Here is a 20,790-nt window from a genome sequence, read left to right as displayed (position 1 = left end):
ACTGTAACTAAGATAGCCCATACTGAAAAGCTTATACTGGACCTATCCTTTCACATTAAGAGATTAGAAAAATATACTACACCACCCTTGGCTTACTGGTTGAGATGTGAGTCTCACTAACTTTTTGTCCAGGCTGGCCTCAAACTGTGACCTCCCCAATCTCTGCCTCCCAAGTAGCTGGAATTACAGGCATGAATTACCATGCCCAGCAAATTATGAAACTTTTGAGTTTAAAGGAGTTACTGTAAGTCCTGGTACAATGAACAGCACCAGCTGTGACTAGCATCATCTACACACATTAAGGACAGTCATAAACTAATGGTACATGTCACATGTTTTTTCTTTCTTTTTCTGGCAGTACTAGGGTGTGAACTTGGGGCTTCATGCTTGTTAGGTAGCTAAGCTGCCATCTAAGCCACACCTGCAGTCCTTCTGGCTTCAAGTATTTTTCAAATAGAGTCCTGCTTCTGCCCAGGGCCAGCCTTGGACCACGACCCTCTCTCTCACCTATGCCTTCACTATGGCGCAGCTTACAGGTGTGAAACACTGTGTCCAGCCAAGTATGACGTTCGTTCATTCGTCCTTCCTTCCTTTCTTCTTCTTTTTTTCTTGGTCAGTCATGGGGCTTAAATTCAGGGCCTTGGCACTGTCCCCAAACACTTTAGCTCAAGGCTAGTGTTCTACCACTTTAAACCACAGCTCCACTTCTGTGTTTCTGGTGGTTAACTGGAGAAAAGGGTCTCAGGGGCTTTCCTACACAGACTGGCTTTGAACTATGACCCTCAGATCTTCCTGAGTAGGTAAGATTACAGGCATGAGCCACCAGTGCCTGGCTAACTACAACATTTTCAATAATAAAATTATTTAGCAAAAGTAACCAAGGACATTCTTCAAAAGGACTGAATAGTTTTCAACTTACTAGCTTCAGAAATAGAAAAAAACTTATAACATCTTTGTGTTAGACAACTTATCTTACACCAACTTTGTGTTAGAGAGAAGAACCTTATAAGGGACTTAGATGTAGCTAAGGTAATCTGCCAGCCACTTAGCCACCAGAGGTGAATCTGAAGTGCTAACCTACCCTGTCAGGTATGTTCACGTAAGTCCCAGCATCCAGCAGATCCTGTACAATCTCTGTGTGTCCTTCCTTGGACGCAATCATCAAGGCTGTATTTCCATCCTTATCAGTTAAATTCACATTTGGATTCCTCTTCAAAATTTCTTTTACTGACTGTGTATAACCTCCTTTTACTGCCACAATAAGTGCAGTCATCGAGTTCTTAAAAAAAAATACAAGAAATTAGTAGGTTCTGGAAAGCATGATTTTCAACAATAAAAACTGGTCTACCATTAACAGTTCTTTATCTCCCCTCTTTCTCCTCTTTTCTCTTTTTCTCCCTGTTTTCTCTCTCTTTCTGTCTCTGTCTCTCGGTCCCTCCCTCTGTCAGTACTAGAGATCAACTACATAGGGCCTCAAGCATTGCTAACAAGTACTATAGAACTTACACCTCTAGCCACTAAAAGTTTTTCCAATAAGATTTCAAAATCAACAACCACGTACCTACCAAAAATGGAGAAAATACTGTTAGTTTATAAAGAAATATGAGTTCTTCAGTCATTAGGAATACTGGGAGAATTCAAGGCTTTAAATGACAACTTGAAACTGGAAACTATATTTACAGTGAACAGGCTCTCATGAATAGAATGAAGTAGAAACTAATTGAAAGAATGACTTGAAATCTAAAATGTTGTAAACTAAATAATACCAAGTAAGGTGGATCAAGCATCAAACTAAGAATCCTTTTATTTTTCTTCAATAGTGGGGAACAAACTTGGGACATCACATTTGCTGGCAGGTGCTACCTTGAGCCATGTCCTCAGTCCCAAACTAAAAAATCTTTATGATAAAATTTATAAGAAAAACCAAAGCAAAACAGTAAATTAATAAATCCTAACAGTGACCTAAAAACCCAATTTCAAAGAAGTTATTTTAAGTAGTTCTTTTAAAAACTGTACATCTAATTAGCCATGATTACTTCACATATTAAAATCAAACAGCCACAAAGATAAGCCATTCATGCTCCACAAACTCTCCTAAAAAAAAGTAGTGGAAGTCAGGGCATCTAAGTCTTCTAAGTTATAATAATTAGTACTCGAATTTTTAAGGAAAAGTATTTTAATAGAGCACAAAAGCTTTCTTTTGAAAATTAAGATTTGAAGACTTTTTCAAGCAGTTTATAGGATACTGAGAAATTGCTAATAGATTTACTCTTCCAAAATTTATGTGCATTAGCATGCACTTAGTATCATTAAATATATAAAAACATGTATTTATGGGATAAACATTCTATAGACATAATGTTATATTATATAAGTTGATATGTATCCATGACATACAAACCCTCTGCTTAATTTTAATTATGTTCTAAAACCTATGTGCCAGGGATTGCATATAGAGATTCTCTTCTTGAATACTTATTTGTTAAACATGATACTTGAAATATGATGTAAAAATCAGTGTTAATAAAATCTTTCCCCCAAAAAGCATATATTTATCATACTTAATATATTTAGGATAATAGAAAGAAAATACATGTTTTTCTTTTTTCTTTTCTTTTGTTCCTTTTTTTTGGGGGGGGGGGAGTCATGAGGCTTGAACTCGTCCTGGGCGCTGTCCCTGAGCTCTTTAGCTCAAGGCTACCACCCTACCCTTTAGCCAAGCCCCACTTCCCATTTTCTAGAGGCTAATTGGAGGTAAGAATCTCAGGTCCTTTTGTGCCCGGGCTGGCTTTGAACCTTGATCATCAGATCTCAGCCTCCTGAGTAGAAATACAAGTTTTTCTAAGTTAATTTAAAAACTGGAAATAAATTTTTCTAAGCATATACTAAGTTCAATTTTTTTCTCTAAAACCAAAAACGTCTCTCTACTTCCAGGCTGAACTACAAAGAAACTTACAGCTCCTTCTTGATCAACATCAGCTCCCAGGGCCAATAAATGCTTTACACATTCTAAATGACCCTTTCGTGCAGCCCAAATCAAAGGAGTGGTTCCATACTGTTAAAATAAACAATATAGTTTAAACTATTATCATATGTATATACTAAAGAAACTAGTTCACAATAGGAATTTCAATAAAATCACATTTTGAGCATTCCTATTAATGCTTATATCAAGTAAAAGTTTAATTCTAGATAAATTCTATTTCTCTCATTTTATTCCTTCGAAATAGATTAATCATTGCACAAAATGCATATTCTTTAACCACCTCTATTTAACTTTTACAATCAGGAACAATTTTTCTATCTAATTTTCAACAAGCTTTCATTGTTTCCTACATCTTAAAAAAACAGATTAGGTCTTCAATTCTTCTACAGTCCAATAGTCTAATTACAAACAAAAACAGAGACATCTCAGCTTTATCAGAAAAAGCCACCAAAGTTTTCCTAAAGAAAGAATAAAATCAATAGAGATTCTTACTCAATGTTTGAAGTAAATGCTAAAGATTTTTAACAAACAGAACCTTTAGAACATTCATTCTGGAGAGCTTTCTGGAGGTAGCATCAAGCGAGCTAGTCCTCCAGAATGAAAAGAAGCTGAGGAGGAGCAGACATGATACCAAGGCAAGGGCAAAGAACTCAGGAAACCACAAGTCATTTTGTAGACTAGTATTTAAGACTAGGGTACAAACAGTAGGAAAAGGAAGAGAAGGCTTGTCTCCATTCATACCAAGGATTTTTTTTTTTTGGTGGGTCATGGGGCTTGAACTCTGGGCCTGGTCACTGTCCCTGAGCTCTTCAGCTCAAGACTACCACCCTACCCCTTCAGCCACAGCCCCACTTCCCATTTTTAGTAATTAATTGGAGATAAAAGTCTCATGGGCTTTAGTGCCTGGGCTGGGTTTAAACAGTGATCCTCAGATCTCAGCCTTCTGAGTAGCTAGGATTACAGGAGTGAGCAACCACACCAGCTTAATTTAGGATTTTTTTAAAGATAAGCAAATCTGAATTTTAGAAAGATTATTGCTATAACAGTTTAGAGAAAATATATAGGACTAAGGGTGGAAAGAAATCAATTCATTATTACTGTCTCTTAAGAATGATTAATAGGATACAATAAACATCAAAAAGACACCTATAGTATATAATATATATAAACGTCCATCTATAAGCTATATGTCCATATAAAATATAATCATATACAAAAGATAAAATACCTTACAGAAGAAATAGAAAAATGCTTATAACTTAAGACATTTCATGCAGGCTAACCCAAAGTGGAATACAGGTAGATTCTGCCAACCTACCTTATCAGAGCAATTAACTTTTGCGCCATTTTGCAGTAGAAGATGCACTATATCTGAATGGCCTCTTCCTGCTGCCCAAATGATTGGGTAAACACTGTACTGCTGGGATGGACAGGTAGGTGGAAAGAAAGAGAGAGAAGGGGAAAATGGGGAGAAAACCAATCTTTTAGGAAGGTATTAACAACCCAATTGCTAAATAAATATCAAGGTGCCTAACACAAAAGTAATATTTTTAAAAATAAAAGTAAAGAATTCTATTTAAAAATACAAATAATGTTCATAACATAAAGTTGACAACTAAGACACATTCGATCTTAACTAAGTATGTATTACAAACACCTTTACTCTTATTGTCAACACATTCTTAATGTAACTAGCCAACATGCAACTCAACAGAGACATATAAACAAGAAGAAAATATATAGAACAGAATGTATAGAAAAACTATGCAAAAATGCATTACTACAGAAAAAAACAGGCAAGATACCTAAGGATTTCAAATTTTCCTTTTGAAATACAGACATAATGCTTAGAGCTAAATACTTTTTTTTGTTGATAAAAATTAAAAAGTAGGCCGGGAGTTTGGCCTAGTGGTTAAAGTGCTTGCCTAGCATGCATGAAGACCCGGGTTCGATTCCTCAGTACCACATACATAGAAAAAAGCCGGAAGTGGTGCTGAGGCTCAAGTGGTAGAGCTCTAGCCTTGAAAAAGCCCAAGGACAGTGCTCAGGCCCTGAGCGTAAGCCCAGGACTGGCAAAAAAAAAAAAAAAAAAAAATTAAAAAGTAAAGTTAGCTTACAAATTTCGCAGTTTCAAAATCACTGACACAAGCCAAGTATAAATAGCTTAAAACATTCCCTAAGAAAACTTACCACTTACATCGCAAATTAATATTCTGATGAACACTTACCAGACCTGTGACACTTGGGTTGGCACCATGGGAAAGAAGTAACTCTACCACATCGGTCCGACCTTTATAGCATGCCCACATGAGAGCTGTCCATCCACCCTTCAAAGAAAAAGAGAAGGGGTATAAAACTGAATCATAGCCATATATAAAAATGCTATTGCTCCAGTTCTTGCTGGATATATCTTTGCAACACCATTGTTTTGTGAAGGAATTTACTATGCAGTTTTAAATTCCCAAGATTCCCCAGAGAAGTATAAGAATATATGGAATGAGCCAGGCACTGGAAGGCTCATGTCTATAATCCTAGCTACTCAGGATGTTGAAATCTGAAGATTGTCATTTGAAGCCAGACCAGGCAAAAAAGTCCCCATGAGATTCTTATCTCCAAGAAACTCCTCAAAAAAGCCAGAAGTGGCACTGTGGCTCAAGTGGTAAAGTGCTAGTCTTGCAAAAAGTCTAAGGGACAGCACCCAGGCCCTGAGTTCAAGCTCCGGAACTGGCAAAAAGAAAAAAGGAGGGGCCAGGAGTTTGGCCTAGTGGTTAAAGTGCTTGCCTAGCATGCATGAAGACCCAGGTTCGATTCCTCGGTACCACATACATAGAAAAAAAAGCCGGAAGTGGTGCTGAGGCTCAAGTGGTAGAGCTCTAGCCTTGAGAAAGTCCAAGGACAGTGCTCAGGCCCTGAGCTCAAGCCCAGGACTGGCAAAAAAAAAAAAAAGAAAGAAAGAAAGAAAGAAAAGAAAAAAAGGAAAAAAAATACATGAAACAAGTCAAAATTCTTGGACCCATGAATGATTAAATTTCGCCAAGATCACAAAAACTGAAACAAGGACTATGCAGGTTGAACCCCTCCAAAATTCTAAGATTTGCTTTGGCTGTTTAAAATTTTGTCTTCAGTAAAATTTCTATGTCCCTATCCTCTTTGTACAAGTCTTTATCCAAGCAGAAATTCTAGGGCTGGGAGCATGGGCTAGTGGCAGTGCTTGCCTTGCATATACCAAGCCCTGGGTTCAAGTCCTTGGTACCACATACGGAGAAAAAGCCAGAAGTGGCACTGTGGCTCAAGTGGCTGGGTGCTAGCCTTGAGCAAAAAATGTTCATGGATGGTGCCCAAGGCCCTGAACTGAAGCCTCAGGACTGCCCTGTTGCTACTCTGGGGCAACCCGGGAATGGGGAGGGACACATAGGGCCAGCCTGAGGTCCCCCGGAGCCGAGGGAGATGGTAAGTATAGATGACCCAGCCCTGCCACAATTACCGGGGAAGGAAAAACCACACTGAGTCAGGAGCTGAGTCAGCCATGAAAGCGCTTCAAATCTCTCTTTACTGCGTCAAGCAATTAGTTATATACTGTTGGGGTAAGAGAAGGTGGGAACTGGGAAGCTAGCCAATAGGAAGAGGGCCACTGTGCTACCACTAAGGGTCTGGGGGAACTTTTAGGTACTGGGCGGGACAAGTGCAGGAAAGCCCCCGAGACCTGCGCTGCTGCGAAACCCGTGCAGCTGCGGGGTGGCTCAGTGGAGTCACGTACACAGAGATGCCTTAAGAGAGGTATGCTAGGAGCGGATGCCTAGCCAAAGCCCTTTAATGGCTGCTGAGAATCAGGCCTCAGAAATGAAGGTCAGGCCCCAACACTGCCCCTCCCAAAAAAAAAGAAAGGAAGAAAAAAGAATTCCTAACTATTATTTTAGAACCCCACCTAGTAGCCAGGTACCGGTGGCTCCCTCCTGAGATCTGAGGATGGAGGTTCACAGCCAGGGGGGGACCTGAGATTCTTATCTCCAATTAACCTCTACAAAATGGGAAGTGGGGCTTGGCTCAAGGGTAGGGTGGTAGCCTTGAGCTGAAGAGCTCAGGGACAACGCCAAGGCTGAGTTCAAGCCCCATGACCCCTCCCCCCCCCAAAAAAAAAGAGAAAAAAGAAAACTGAAAGTGGAGCTGTGGTTCAAAGTGATAGAGGGCTAGCTTTGGGAAAAAGGAACTCAGGGACAGCACCCAGGCCCTGACTTCAAACAATGTCCATCCCCAAATCCTAAAATCATCACTTTATATACAAAAATAAAAGGTGGATGCTAATAAGATTTCAGTCAATTAATTATAATGTTCCTCTATAGAAAAGAGACATACCATATCCCGGTGCTCCAAATTAACCCCACATTTAAGCAGCTCTTCCACAACATGTATGTGCCCTTCTTTTGATGCAGATATAAGTGCTGTCCAGTTATCCTTGAACACATATACAAAATGGCATATTTGAAAATAAAAAATCACATTCCAGAAAGAGGAAAAAACTGAATTCACATGGCAAACAATCAAAATAAATAGATATCATTTCTATAAAACAATACTAAGCTCTCTTAAGGATTTTTCTGTCTGTATCATTGCTAAGAGTTCAGTAAGTTTCCCAATTGCTTCTCCAGTTTTCTCACTGGACTTCTCCTTTTACACAAAAAGAGAAAAGATGACCACCAAAACTTCAAGGCTATGGCAACCATTACCATGAACAGACATTGAAGAGCCTGTGATTTGGTTGGAGAACACAAGCCATCAAAGTATAGCTTCTCAGTGTTGAGAGTTCAGAAATTATGTAATAATTCTTTTTTTTTTTTTTTTGCCAGTCCTGGGGCATAAATGCAGGGCCTATGTGCTATCCTTAGGCTTTCTTAAGGCTAGAGCTCTACCACTTAAGTCACAGCCCCATTTCCAGCTTTTTCTACGTATGTGGTACCAAGGAATTGAACCCAGGTATTAGAGCACACTAGGCAAGCACTCTACCACTAGGCCAAACTCCCGGCCCTCTCCTTTGTATTTTAAATAAAGGACACAAGTATCCTATTTTAATAATAATTTGATTTCGAAAATGTAGCTATATAAGACTCAAAAGGAATTCCTACTACAAGTCATTCAGAGTTAATACAACCTTTTGGGAGAGCAATTCTTTTCTGATATCAAGAAACCATATCAGAAGATGTACCTTTCTATTATCAAGTGTAAGGATATTTATAATAAATTACAACCACCAGAAGCTAATATGACTCATGCATGGAGATTTTCTAGGCAGGCAATCAATTATATGTATATGTATGCTCTCTGTTTAACCAGTTCTATAGAAAATCATAAAGACTCAGATCTTTCAATGCAAGCAAAAATTTCTCTCCTGAATTACTCTAACTGACAAATGTCACACATTAGGTAAAGGTGAGATATAGCTAAAAGTACCATTTTTTAATGTTATTTTTGAATCACTTCTCTAAAAAAAAAAGACATAGGAGGCCAGGAGTATAGCCTATTGGTAGATTCCTTGCCTAGCATGCATGAAGCCCTGGATTTGAATCTTCCATACCACATATACAGAAAAGGCCAGAAATGGTGCTATGGCTCAAGTGGCAGAGCACTAGCCTTGAGCAAAAAGTGTCCAAGGACAGTGCCCAGGTCCTGAGTTCAAGCCCCAGTACTGGCAAAAAAAAGATACACACAGTTAAGGAAAAGGAGACTAATGAGCAAATGATTTTTAACATATACCAAATCTTCCAGATTGCAGTTAGCTCCATTCTTAATCAATTCTTTTACTATTTCCAGATTGCCTTGTTCAGAAGCTATCATCAGTGGAGTCTGGCCACACTGTGGAACAGAAAAAAAACAGGAGATTATTAAGACAACCTGATTTCATGACAACACTGCAGCAAGATATGCAGCCTTCACCTTTCTGTGAAGGTGAGTTCAGCACTAGCTTGCCTTACTGTCTTTCACTTAAGAACAGCCGTAAACTTTTGGTTTGGTGTTACTAAGAATTAAAAAAATAATATAATGCAATTTTTCTTCCCATAATATTAATAATCTATTTGGAGCAGTATAAATTCATTTAAAAAATCAGCAAACATGCATGTTATTATGATCTGGTAATTAACAAAATCTCAGGCTACCTATTGCAACCCAATTCTCCAACAATAATGAAAGAACAAGGCATAGAATAGTTTTAATCATATTTATGCTTACATAAGACTATAGAAAGTTTTAAAAAATAGATGTGATACATATAATATACATGTGAGGTTTAAGCCTTCCTTTGTATCATTATTCAGACTAAAACTCTAGCTAATCCAATCAGTGTGTTCTGTATTCTAAAGTGAATGTAGAGATAGCTCTATTAGCCCTGAAAACAGGGTAGGTCTGGGCAGCTGGTTCTGGGACAGAACGTCTCCAGAGGATAGAAGCCTCCTGTACTGCAAGCACAATGTATGTATCATTTTCTTTCTTCTTTTCTTTTCTTTTTTAGCAGTGCTATTGCCTGGGCACTGTCTTTGAACACTTTTTGCTTAAAGCTAGTGCTCTACCATTTGAGCCACAGCACCACTTCTGGCTTTTTTTCTGTATGGGGTATCAAGGAATGGAACCCAGGGCTTTGTGCATGCTAGGCAAGCACTCTACCACTAGGCCACGCTCCCGGCCCTATACATCATTTTCTTAGAAGTGCCAAGGTATAAAACAGACCTGGAAACAGGATAAACAAATCAGTTAAGTTTTGGTACTAACAGTATTAACATACAAGAGAAATAGGAAAAAAATTTATACTGAAAATGAAGTTAAATTACACAAATACTGGTGTACCTAATTACTGTGCACCTTGTTTGTGTCACCTCCACCCACTTTCTCCTCTGGATTCTATTACTCTCACTTGTAATTAATTTTATTTACATGATTAATAACTTTCTTGGGTATCTTTTCCAAGGGCTCTGAACTTCATGAGGGTGGACACATCCCTGCTCTGTTGATGCTTTAGGCTATTCATGGAATGGCACACAGCACTCCTCAAGTATTTGTTGAGTGAATGAACTCTCACAGAACTTAGAAATCCATAAGAGTGACATACAAATAAGCAAATATCTCTAATAATTATAAAAATACAAATGCAATTATAAGGACAATGCAATTAAGGAGTTAAAACATAAATACCAGTTTAAATGAAGCACAAAAGTAAATGAGGGGCCAGCATGCATGAAGACCCGAGTTTGATTCCTTGGTACCACATACATAGAAAAAAGCTAGAAGTGGTGCTGAGGCTCAAGTGGTAGAACTCTAGCCTTGAGAAAACCCAAGGACAGTGCTCAGACGCTGAGCTCAAGGCCTAGGACTGGTAAAAAAAAACCTAAATGACATTAAACAGACATTTTTACATAATGATGGCTATGAAATAGAAAATAGGCATATTGCATAGGAATGAGGTATTCCATGTAAACAGGTTTCCCAGGTAAAAAATTTCTCTTTTGGACATTAAACTTGATGATCACCTTTCCAAGAGCAATGTGTGCATTGCTTCTTGTTAAGCAGAGTATCTTAAACATTATGTTTATGATTCTGAGTCATAACTACAGATATAATTACTATATCATGGATTCCTGTCAGCTCTAAATTTCTGGGTTTGCTCCCTACAGCATCCCTTTCCTGATGAATCTACTACACATGAGGTGAGATATCAAAGTCACTGCTACAATTGAGAAAGTAAAGCCAGACCCTGAATTTAGGTGCATGAACTTTACACAATAGTTTTTAAGATAATAGTTCATTCACAGACACACCCACACCCACATCCACCCACCCCCACACACACATGAAAAGTCTTCCATTGCTCAATAAGGAGCAAAGACTTTGCATCATGAGAACTCTAAGAATTGTTTTCAAGTGGGTGGAGGTGGGAGGGAAAAACAGAGAGAGTAAATTAGGGAAGGGGTGACAGTGCTTGAAAAGAAATGTACTCATTACCAGACTTATATAACTGTAATCCCTCTGTGCATCACTTCTATAATAGCAAAATAATTATTTTTTGTCAGCCAAGGGGCTTGAACTCTGGGCCTAGGAGCTGTCCCTATGCTCATTCAGCCCAAGGCTAGTGTTCTACCACTTGAGCCCACAGCACCACTTCCAATAACAAAATAAAATACTTAAAAAATTATGTTTCTTTAGTTCTGGCTTACTTCACTTAAAATAATTTTCCCAGTCTTTCCATTAAATAAAAAAAATTGTTTTCAAGAATGGTAACCAAAACTCATTAATATGAACTTACTTAAATACTCTAAGGACAAGAAAAATGTAGAAGAATTCACGCAAATTTTTAATACTCTATAAAGATTTTTTTCAGCACTGAGTAACATTAGGTAATACGTTATTGCAAAAACAAAAAAATGTTTTTTTGAAATACTGAGGTTTGAATGCAAAGCTTTATACTTGCTAGGCAGGCACTCTTACCACTCAGAAAGAATGACATTGCCCCATTGTTAAGGAAATGGAAAGACTTAGAAAAAAACCATATTAAGTGAAGTAAGTCAGACCCAAAGGGACATAGGCTCAATGGTATCCCTTGTTTGTAATAATTAGTACACACCTAGGACTCTCCTAGCAGAGGATTACAATAGCTCAAAACCTAGGTACATAAAGTCATACAGGGTGAGACTAAATGAAAGGATCTCTAGGATATAGAAACAAGAGCTTTATCTTGGGTGGTTATTGTTCTTAATGTACTATTTTATTTCTCTTCTCTTTTGTTGCCCTTTGGTTAGTCTCATATTGTTACTGTATCTAACTTTGTTACCTGGTTATATTATATGTACATTTATTTGTTTATGAAATAGGAAAGGGAAGGGGGGAAAACAAGAAGATTGGGAGGGGATCGAGGGAGGAAAATGGGGACAAAAACATAAGAAGGGGTATCAATGTGTGAGAAGTAATGCACCTACTATTACCTGACAAATGTAACTGTAACCCTTTATACATTACCCTGACAATAAAAAATTAAAGAGCTACTGGATTCATCACTCCCAGATGGAGACCGCATGAGAATGTCACTTTGGACAAACCATGATGGAATGATGAAAGATAACCTGGCAGATATAAAAAGGAGACTTGAGCAAGAGAAGAGCAGGGGTCCCAAGGATGGTGTATAAAAGCTTATCCAGCTGATCTCCATGATGACATCCCGCATATCTGCATTGCAGAATCCTTACCTTTACTAATGTTGCTCTTGGCCCCTGCATTGTAAACAGCATAATGATCATTTGTACAAAGGAGAATTGGAGTGCTTAAAAGGCCAGTGCTGAGGACTCAATATGGCCCTTATGACAGGAAGATATAGGGTGGGAGGAAGAGTCAAAGCTTTGACTCATTTTCCAAAACGAGGGGGGAATGAAAGGGACTTCCCAATTCCTCCCCACCTTACCCTCCTTGGCCTGCCAGGAAACTCCCTCCCTTTCCTTTGTAGTCAGAGCAGTGCGCCAGAAGCCCACCAAGATGATAGGCCCCTTCAAACAGCAAAGGTGTCAGTGGTTGCCCCAGCCATCAATCAACTATGTTGAATTCCATTGGCCACCTGTGTATGGCCAGCCCAGCCACATGGCTGGCGGTCTATAAAGGTAGCCTGTAAGAGTAGGCGGGGTCACTCTCTCACTCACATCTTAGAGACAGCCGTGACCGGTCAGGATGATTCTCGATGCTAGGCGTGGAATAAAACTGTTTAACTTCCAAAAAAAAAAAAAAAAAGTGAATGTGTGGCTTAAGTGACAGAGTGTGAGCTGTGAATGAAAAAGCTCAGAGTTCAAGCCCAGTATCAGCAAAAAGAGGGGATGGGGCTGAGACTTTGGCCTAGTGATAGAGTGCTTGCCTAGCATGCACAAAGACCCTGGTTCGATTCCTGGGTACCACATACATAGACAAGAGCTGGAAGTGGTGCTGTGGCTTAAGTGGTAGAGCTCTAGCCTTGAGAAAAAGTCCAAGGACAATGCTCAGGCCCTGAGTTAAAGCCTTATGACTGGCAAAAAAAAAAAAAAAAAAGATGTGATGGCATGGGAGGACAAGACAGCAGAGAGGACAAAGGAGGAAAAGGGAGGAGAGAGGGGGAAAGAGGATGAATGGATAAAATACAGTCTTTCCATAAAATGGACTGTTAGTCTTAAAAAAATGAAGAAACTTGGCTGGGAGTTTGGCCTAGTGGCAGAGTGCTTGCCTAACATGCACAAAGACCCAGGTTCGATTCCTTAGTACCACATACACAGAAAAAAGCTAGAAATGGTGCTGTGGCTCAAGTGCTAGTAGCATTAGCCTTGAGAAATCCCAAGAACAGTGCTCAGGCCTAGAGCTCAAGCCCAGGACTGGCAAAAAAAAAAAAAAAGAAGAAACTCCTGTTATATATATGCCACCACATGAAACTTGAGGATAATATGCTCAGTAAGTCAGTTACAACAAGAAAAATAAGGATTGGGGAATAGCTCAGTAGCAGAGTGCTTGCCTAGCACACACAATGTCCAGTACCACAAGGATATATAAATAAATAGTTCATGAACCTTATTTGTATAGGATAACCAGAAGTATCAAACTAATACAAACAGAAAGTAGAATGGCAGTTGCCAAGGGTAAGAAAAGAAAAAAAGGGAGAGTTATTTACAGTTTTGATTTTATAGATGAAAAAGATGTCGAGAAAGGTTACATAATGTACAAATACTACTCAACTGAACATTTAAAAATATTTAATATGGAAAATTTCAAGTTATATGTTTCATCAAAATAAAAATTTTACAGGGGCAGAAGGCCTGGGTCAAGTGGTACAGCACCTACCCACTCAGTGCAAGGCTGTGAGTTCAAACTCATAACTGCCAAAACAATTATAAACAATGTCTACATATTTGTACATGTCTACGTGTCTTTACAGATCCACACATAAGCACAGACGTATACCCTTAGACATGCATACATAAAGATCTCATCTATAAAAAGTCCTAAGGTTTAAGTTTTGTTTTAAGAAACAGAATTATTTTCCTTAAGATTAATAAGATAAACACACACTTTGCTAGATAAAAAATGTACCCCAAATGTTTATTAGTCACTTCAAATAACCTTCATTTGCTCTATGCAAGAAATACCAGTATCATTTTCTCATTTAAATCAATGTACAATAATAACACATACCTCACTTAGCTCTCTCTTGGAGCTGTGACATGTGAAGTACTAAGGTGTACAGAATGTGCAACCAAGGAACAGAGTTGAGACTGCCAAAAAAAATGTTTCTAATTCTTAATCTTGTCTGGCAAGTTTATTTATAGGAAGGAAGTCTCAGATGCTCTCTAAAGCTTCTGCTAGAAGCTTTAATTGTCAGGAGCCAAACTTCCCCAATGTTAGGAGGAAAAAGGAATTGAGGGACAAACAACAGGCCATGCTTGTAAACCCCAGATAACCAGGAGACAGAGACCAGGAAAACTGCAGTTTTAGGTCAGCAGGCAAAAAATTAGTGAGATCCCATCTCACCCAACAAGCCAGACTTGGTGGAGTGTGCTGGTGATCTAGGAGAGACTGTAGGCAGAAGGATTACAATCAGATGCTGGGTCTGGGACTGAAAAGGTAGAGCACCTGCTTAGCAGTTACACCATCCTGAACTCAAATCCTAAATTCCAACTTCTTCATTTATATGTTAGATGAGTACTTTTAACAAGAGTCCATTAAGCCTGAATCAGCTATTTCTTCTTTTCTTTGAAATCAGGGCCTGCATTCTCCAGACAGGCATTCTACTACATGACAAAAGGACCAGTGTTTTTCCTCTAGTTGACTCTCCCAGTAAAGTCCCTCGTTTTTTGCTGGAGACTGGCCTCAGACTGCAATCCTCCGACCTTTGCTTCACCATGCTGGGAATCAGACACCTGCCACTATGTTTGGCTTAACTGTTCAGATGACGGAATGGGGCCGGGGGAACAACATACCCTACTAACTTCTAGCTGGCACTAGTGCTGAACCATGATCATCCCAATCTCCACCTCCCAAATAACTTGGATTAGAGGCAGGTGCCAGAGTCACTATCATCTTACTCAACGCCTGGTATAGAGCGTTACTTGTAAAAGAACTTAATTTTAGACAAGAGACCTTACCTCATTTCTCTCATCTACATCTTTGCATTTTTCAAGAAGAGCTTTCAGAGCAGGAATGTTTCCTTCTTCCACATAATTTATTACACTCTGTGATATCAGAACTGACATTTTTGCAGAAAGCTGTAGCTGACTTTATTTTTACCTGGTAGAAGTAAATTAGATAAAATAAATGATTTGTGGTTATAAATAAACTCACTAAACCCCTCAAACATAGGCTATGTTATTTAATCTAATAATTTCTAGGAATTGACTCTACAACCATGAGAAAAACAAGGAGTTTTAGTGTCACATAATCTTAATCATAAGAACAAAAGACATGGGCCAGGAATGTAGCCTAGTGGTAGAGTGATTGCCTAGCATTCACAAATCCCTGGGTTCAATCCCTCCATACCACATACACAGAAAGCTAGAAGTGGTACAGCAGCTCAAGTGGTAGAGTACTAGCCTTGAGAAAGCTCAAAGACAGTGCTCAGGCCCTGAGTTCAAGCCCCAGGATTGACAAAAAAAAATTGTGTTCAAGCCAGGTACAGTGGCTCATGCCTATGATCCTAGCTACTCAGGAGGCTGAGATCTGAGGATCAAGGTTCAAAGCCAGCCCAGGCACAAAAGGACCTGAGACTCTTATACCCAATTAACCTCTAGAAAATGGGAAGTGGGGCTTGAATCAAAGGCAGGGTGGTAGCCTTGAGCTGAAGATGGGCCGAAGAGCTCAGGGACAACACCCAGGCAGAGATCAAGCCCCATGTCCCAACCACCCCCACCAAAAAAAAAAATTGTTGTTGTTCAGTCATGGTGGCTAATGCCTACAGTCCCAGCTACATAAATGTCTACTAGCCCTAATATGGACCAAATACTTTTTTTTTTTTTTTAACCAGTCCTGGTGCTTGCACTCAAGAGCATGGGCACTGCTCTTGAGCGTTCTCAAAACTAGTGCTCTACCACTTGAGCCACAATACCATTTCTGACTTTTTCTGTGTATGTGGTACCAAGGAATCAAATCCAGGGCTAGGGCAAGCTCTCTACCACTAGGTCACGTTCCCAGACCTGGACCAAATACTTTTCTTACCACAGAATTACACAAACTGGGAAGCCTACAATGAAAAAAAAGCAGCTACACACACATCAAATTCAACCATTACAGAAAATAAAGATTCAAAGTCATAGATTTTTTTTTTGCTATCTCTCCCATAATCTGTTATGAGGACTGCATGTGTGTCATCTTTGGATACTTTTGTTTTTTGGCCGGTCCTGGGCTTGAACTCAGGGCCTGGGTGCTGTCCCTAGGCCTCTTTGTGCTCAAGGCTTAGTGCTCTACCACTTGAGTCACAGCACCACTTCTGGCTTTTTATGGGTAATTTACTGGAGATAAGTATCTCACAAACTTTTCTGCAAGGGCTGGCTTCGAACCATGATCTTCAGATCTCAACCTCCTGAGTAACTAGGATTACAGGCATGAGCCACCAGTACCTGGCTATGTTTGGATACTTAAAACATAAAAAGGTTATCACTCTTAGTCTTTCTTCTGAGTGATATTAAGCAGAAAATGTTTTTAAAAGTTTTTTAAACCATAAATTGAAACTTTTTGCCTTAATTGCCCAAAAGATTTCCTTTGAACTAGTTATTTAAGGGAAGGGGATCTATTTTTGTCATATAATTACATAAAAATACATTCTACCCAGCTACACATCAGTAACAATTCAACCTAATAGTTCACTGGGAACCTATAATTTGCAGGTGCTCTGTTACAAGCAGAATAAGATGTCATTCTTGCCTATAAAGGCTCAGTTCCTCCAAAGGACAGCAGAAGGGAGTTCAAAGGAAAAGAGGAAAGTCCCCGAAATAGAACTGGCAATATACTGGTAACTATTAGAGATAGGGATCAAAATACATGGGTTCAGGAACACATGGATTCATTACATGATTGTAATGAATATAACAATGGGCAGAGAAATACAACAATGGGCTTTCCTGACTGCTCAAAAGTATATGTTTTACATTCTGGTCATCCTCTGCATCCATTCTTTCTTCCTTATGGCTACCACCATTTGCCCAGTGCTAGATGTTGTCTAAAACACAAAAGATGCCAGCACATTTTAGATGAATAAAGAAAACCTAGGTTGGGTGGCTCACACCTATAATCATAGCTACTTAGAAGGCTGAGAACTGAGGACTGTGGTTTGAAGGCAGTCCAGACAAAAAAAGTCCATGGGACTCATCTTCAATTCACTACCCCCCACCCAAAAAAAGAAAGTATAACTGTGGCTCAAGTGGTAGAGCACTAGGCTTGAGAAAAAAAAAAGCTCAGGGACAGCACATAGACTCTGAGTTCAAGTCCCAGGACAGACACAAAAAAAAGAAAATGAGGAGAGGGGAAGGGGAGAAGTGGGAGGGAGAGTACAGAGGAGGAGAAAATGGAGGATGAAGAGGAAGGGAGAGGGGAGGAAAGGAGAGGGAAGGTGAGAGGGAGAAGGGAGGGCTTAAGAGGAAGGGGAGGGGGAGAGGGAGGAGGGAAAAGAAGGAAGGAAGGAGGGGGAGAAGAGGAGGGGAGGGAAAGGGTTGGAGAAGGAGAAGGAGGAGAGAAATCTAGCTATTCTATACTGGTCACCACTATGTACAAGACTCAAGCTAGTCCCAGTAAATTCCCATCATGTGACAGACTAGAGAAGAAGAAACTGGTGAAAGATGACTACAAGTCTGTGCATGTGACTGGAGACTATGCAGCCATTAGCAAAAAGAAAGAGGTGCCAGCAAGAATGGCAGCTGCTGCTCTGCATGGTTATGCTGGAAAATCAAGAAAAAGGTGAAGAGCTCCAAAGAGTTGGGAGGTAGAAATGAAAATCTAGAAATGATGCCAGTTGTGGCAATTATTTACACAGTGAAGGGGGGGAAGGATTCTCAAACCTGTATACATGAAAGCTATTGGGAAAGCTTCTCAAATGTTCTACATTGTCTCATTCCTACAGAGAATCCCACTAGGTAGATTTGTGGTGGGGCCCAGAAATGGATATTTTAACAAGCACTCTAATAAGACTAGGACTAGGGAACAAAGAGCACACACCTTGCTACATCTTTCAACCTGGACTCTACCCCTGCATTGTATTTTTAATGGCAGGCGTCTGTCTTTTTAAAAACGTAGCTGTTTGGTGTCAATACAGGCAGGACCTAACACATTAGAATCATCCCCCCCCCCTCCACCCCAGCAAGAGGTGCTGTTTCCTGGGGCCACACCCCAGTGCAAATAAAAGGCTAAGAAAGCTGCATTCTTAAAAAGCACCTCTAGGGAGCAGAGAGGGCTCCATAAACTGTTATTCATAAGAAAACAGCCTTCGATGGCTTCAGCCTTTCTGAGTGTGGGGCAAAATGACTCGGGGTGGGGGGGGGATAACATTCCGATTTTGCTGACAAAGAAATCCTTCTGGGCCTCCGGGCTCCGATCGGGTGAAGCGTCGCCCGTTGTCGCCAAGCTTTGGTAAAAAGCCAGCGTAGGACAATGGAATAATGGAGCCCCGCACGACAGGAACGCCAGCCAGAAACAGTCACACCTCGGCCCGGGGAGCCCGGGGAGCCTGCCCGGCCCCTCCTGGTGGGGCGCGGCGAGGCCGTGGAAAACCCCTCGCTGACTGCCCGCCCCGCGGAGGGCCGACACCCGGGCACAGGCCCCGCCCGGCCGGCCCCACGTCCTCCGGGCAGCCGCCAGCCCGCGCCCCCCTCCTCCGCCGCCCGCGCCCCGGCCTCGGGCCTCCCGGGCCCGCGTTCCCACCCGGACCCGCACCCCGGCGGGCCGGCCCGCCTCTCCCGGCTCGCCCTCCGCCCGCCTCAGGCCCCCTCCTCAGGTCACCGCGCCCGGCCCACTGCCCTGTGACCCGCGAAGCCCCGCCAGCTACCTCCACGATGGCCGAAGACGAAGCCCCCAGCTCGGCCAGATCCGCCCGCTGACCACAGGGGCTGTCAGAGGACGGGAAAAGAAGAGAGCGCCGCTCCCAGCGCGTCGGCCTCCGCACCACCCGCGGCCATCTTCCTCCGGCCGCGAACTGACAGGTCACGTGGGCGCGGCGGGGCGGGGCGCGGCGGGGCGGGGCGACGCCGGACACGCCCCCCGGTGGGCGTGGCCGGGAGAGGCGGGCCCCGCCCCGCTCCGCCGCCGACCCGGGAGGGAGAGGACCTTGGCCGCGCGCCCCAGGCAGTCCTTTCTCCGCGTGGACGTCGCTCTTTATTGTTATTTTATCACCGGATCTCCCGATGCCACTAAGCTTATTCGGAGAAACCAGCCACCGTGGTAACTCCGGAAGAGGTGCCCGCTGCGTTTCCTCTTCCTCCGGCGCCCACCGCCCCCCCCCCCCCCCCGTCCCCGTCCCCGCAGGCTCGCCCGTCGCGTGTCCCCCACGCCGCGGCGGCGGGAAGAGGCCTGTCCTGGTCCCCGGGGCACCAAAGTCCACCCCGGGCTGTCCCGGCCTGCGGCCCCAAGAGGGGGAACAAGTGCTGAAGGGAGGAACCGGAGGGGACCCGCGGGGACGGGCGCAGGGACCGGGCCTCCCGCCCCGGCCGTCCCCTCCCCCCACCCCCGCACCCTCCCCCCCCCCCCCCCCCCCCCGGCGCTAACCCGCCTTGTTCTCCGCCTCCGCAGCCTAGGCACATCCAGGCTCGTGTCCCCCAGGAGCCAGGTCCTGGGAGCCCTCCCAAGAGAAGGTCTCCATCAAGAACTGCTTCTGCATCAAACACGCATCTCCACGAGGAGGGTGTGTGTGTGTGTGTGTGTGTGTGTGTGTCTGTGTCTGTGTGTGTGTCTGTGTGTGTGTCTGTGTGTGTGTCTGTGTCTGTCTGTCTGTGTGTGTGTCTGTGTGTGTGTGTCTGTGTGTGTGTGTCTGTGTCTGTCTGTCTGTCTGTCTGTCTGTGTGTGTATCTGTGTGTGTGTGTCTGTGTCTGTCTGTCTGTCTGTGTGTGTGTGTCTGTGTGTGTGTCTGTGTGTGTGTGTCTGTGTGTGTCTATGTGTGTGTGTCTGTCTGTGTGTCTGTGTGTGTGTCTATGTGTATGTGTGTCTGTATGTGTGTGTGTCTGTGTCTGTGTGTGTGTCTGTGTATGTGTGTCTGTGTGTCTGTGTGTCTGTGTGTATGTGTGTGTGTGCGTCTATATGTGTGTGTGTGTGTGTGTGTGTTGTTGTTGTTGTTGCTGCTTTGAGCGGTCCTGGGGTTTAAACTCGAAATCTTACATGTCCTAGGCAGCTGCTGTACCACCCGAAAGCCAGGCCCCAAGCCCCAGTTGACTCTTAGTAATGTTTCCCCCCAAAAAAGCAGATATTAATCTGAGTGGAAGGGATTAGAATCAGGCCGCATTTTAGTCCACATTTTAATGCCAGATGGCAGGGGCATCGCATACTGAGATGCAAGGTGGACGGGGTTAAGAGAGGAAGGGAATGTATTTGTCAACCAGCCCCTGCCCTAAGCAGATTAGAGAGGGCCAAACTCTCAGTTTACATTGTTGTTGTTGTTGTTATTATAAGAATTATGGAGGCCAGGCATTTCAGTACTAAAACAAGAACCTTTAATGGCTTAAAAATGACAAGGTAACGTTTTGGGATCTGAAAGTGACTAGAAAGAAATGATAAAAATTATAAGAGCTGCTTAAAATGTCAACCAGGGGTGTGCAGTGAGGAAACGGATTTTGCAGTCATTGAGGAAA

At 42.0% G+C, this 20,790-nt stretch overlaps 1 protein-coding gene across 9 annotated transcripts in view; it reads right to left on the bottom strand.

Moving 5' to 3' along the window:
- Kidins220 (kinase D interacting substrate 220) overlaps positions 1 to 19,140 on the bottom strand; it is a 97,736-nt gene extending 78,596 nt beyond the window's left edge. For 5 of the 9 annotated variants that reach the window (XM_090337484.1, XM_090337486.1, XM_090337488.1 and 2 more), the window contains exons 1-8: positions 18,999 to 19,140; positions 15,115 to 15,256; positions 8,735 to 8,833; positions 7,340 to 7,438; positions 5,215 to 5,313; positions 4,305 to 4,406; positions 2,957 to 3,055; positions 1,082 to 1,279 (exon numbers count right to left, since the gene is read on the bottom strand). In XM_090337484.1, coding sequence (XP_090193610.1) covers positions 1,082 to 1,279; positions 2,957 to 3,055; positions 4,305 to 4,406; positions 5,215 to 5,313; positions 7,340 to 7,438; positions 8,735 to 8,833; positions 15,115 to 15,222 — 804 coding nt within the window. In that variant the 5' untranslated portion in view covers positions 15,223 to 15,256; positions 18,999 to 19,140. The remainder of the gene's footprint in view (positions 1 to 1,081; positions 1,280 to 2,956; positions 3,056 to 4,304; positions 4,407 to 5,214; positions 5,314 to 7,339; positions 7,439 to 8,734; positions 8,834 to 15,114; positions 15,257 to 18,998) is intronic. The other 4 variants (XM_090337485.1, XM_090337487.1, XM_090337489.1 and 1 more) reach the window with 1 other exon arrangement.
- Between the last annotated feature and the right edge of the window lie 1,650 nt (positions 19,141 to 20,790).

This window comes from Megascapheus bottae, chromosome 7 (genome assembly GCF_031878675.1).
Source record: "Megascapheus bottae isolate mThoBot1 chromosome 7, mThoBot2.hap1, whole genome shotgun sequence".
Classification (NCBI taxonomy): Eukaryota; Metazoa; Chordata; class Mammalia; order Rodentia; family Geomyidae; genus Megascapheus; species Megascapheus bottae.
This window is presented reverse-complemented; position numbering and strand designations above follow the sequence as displayed.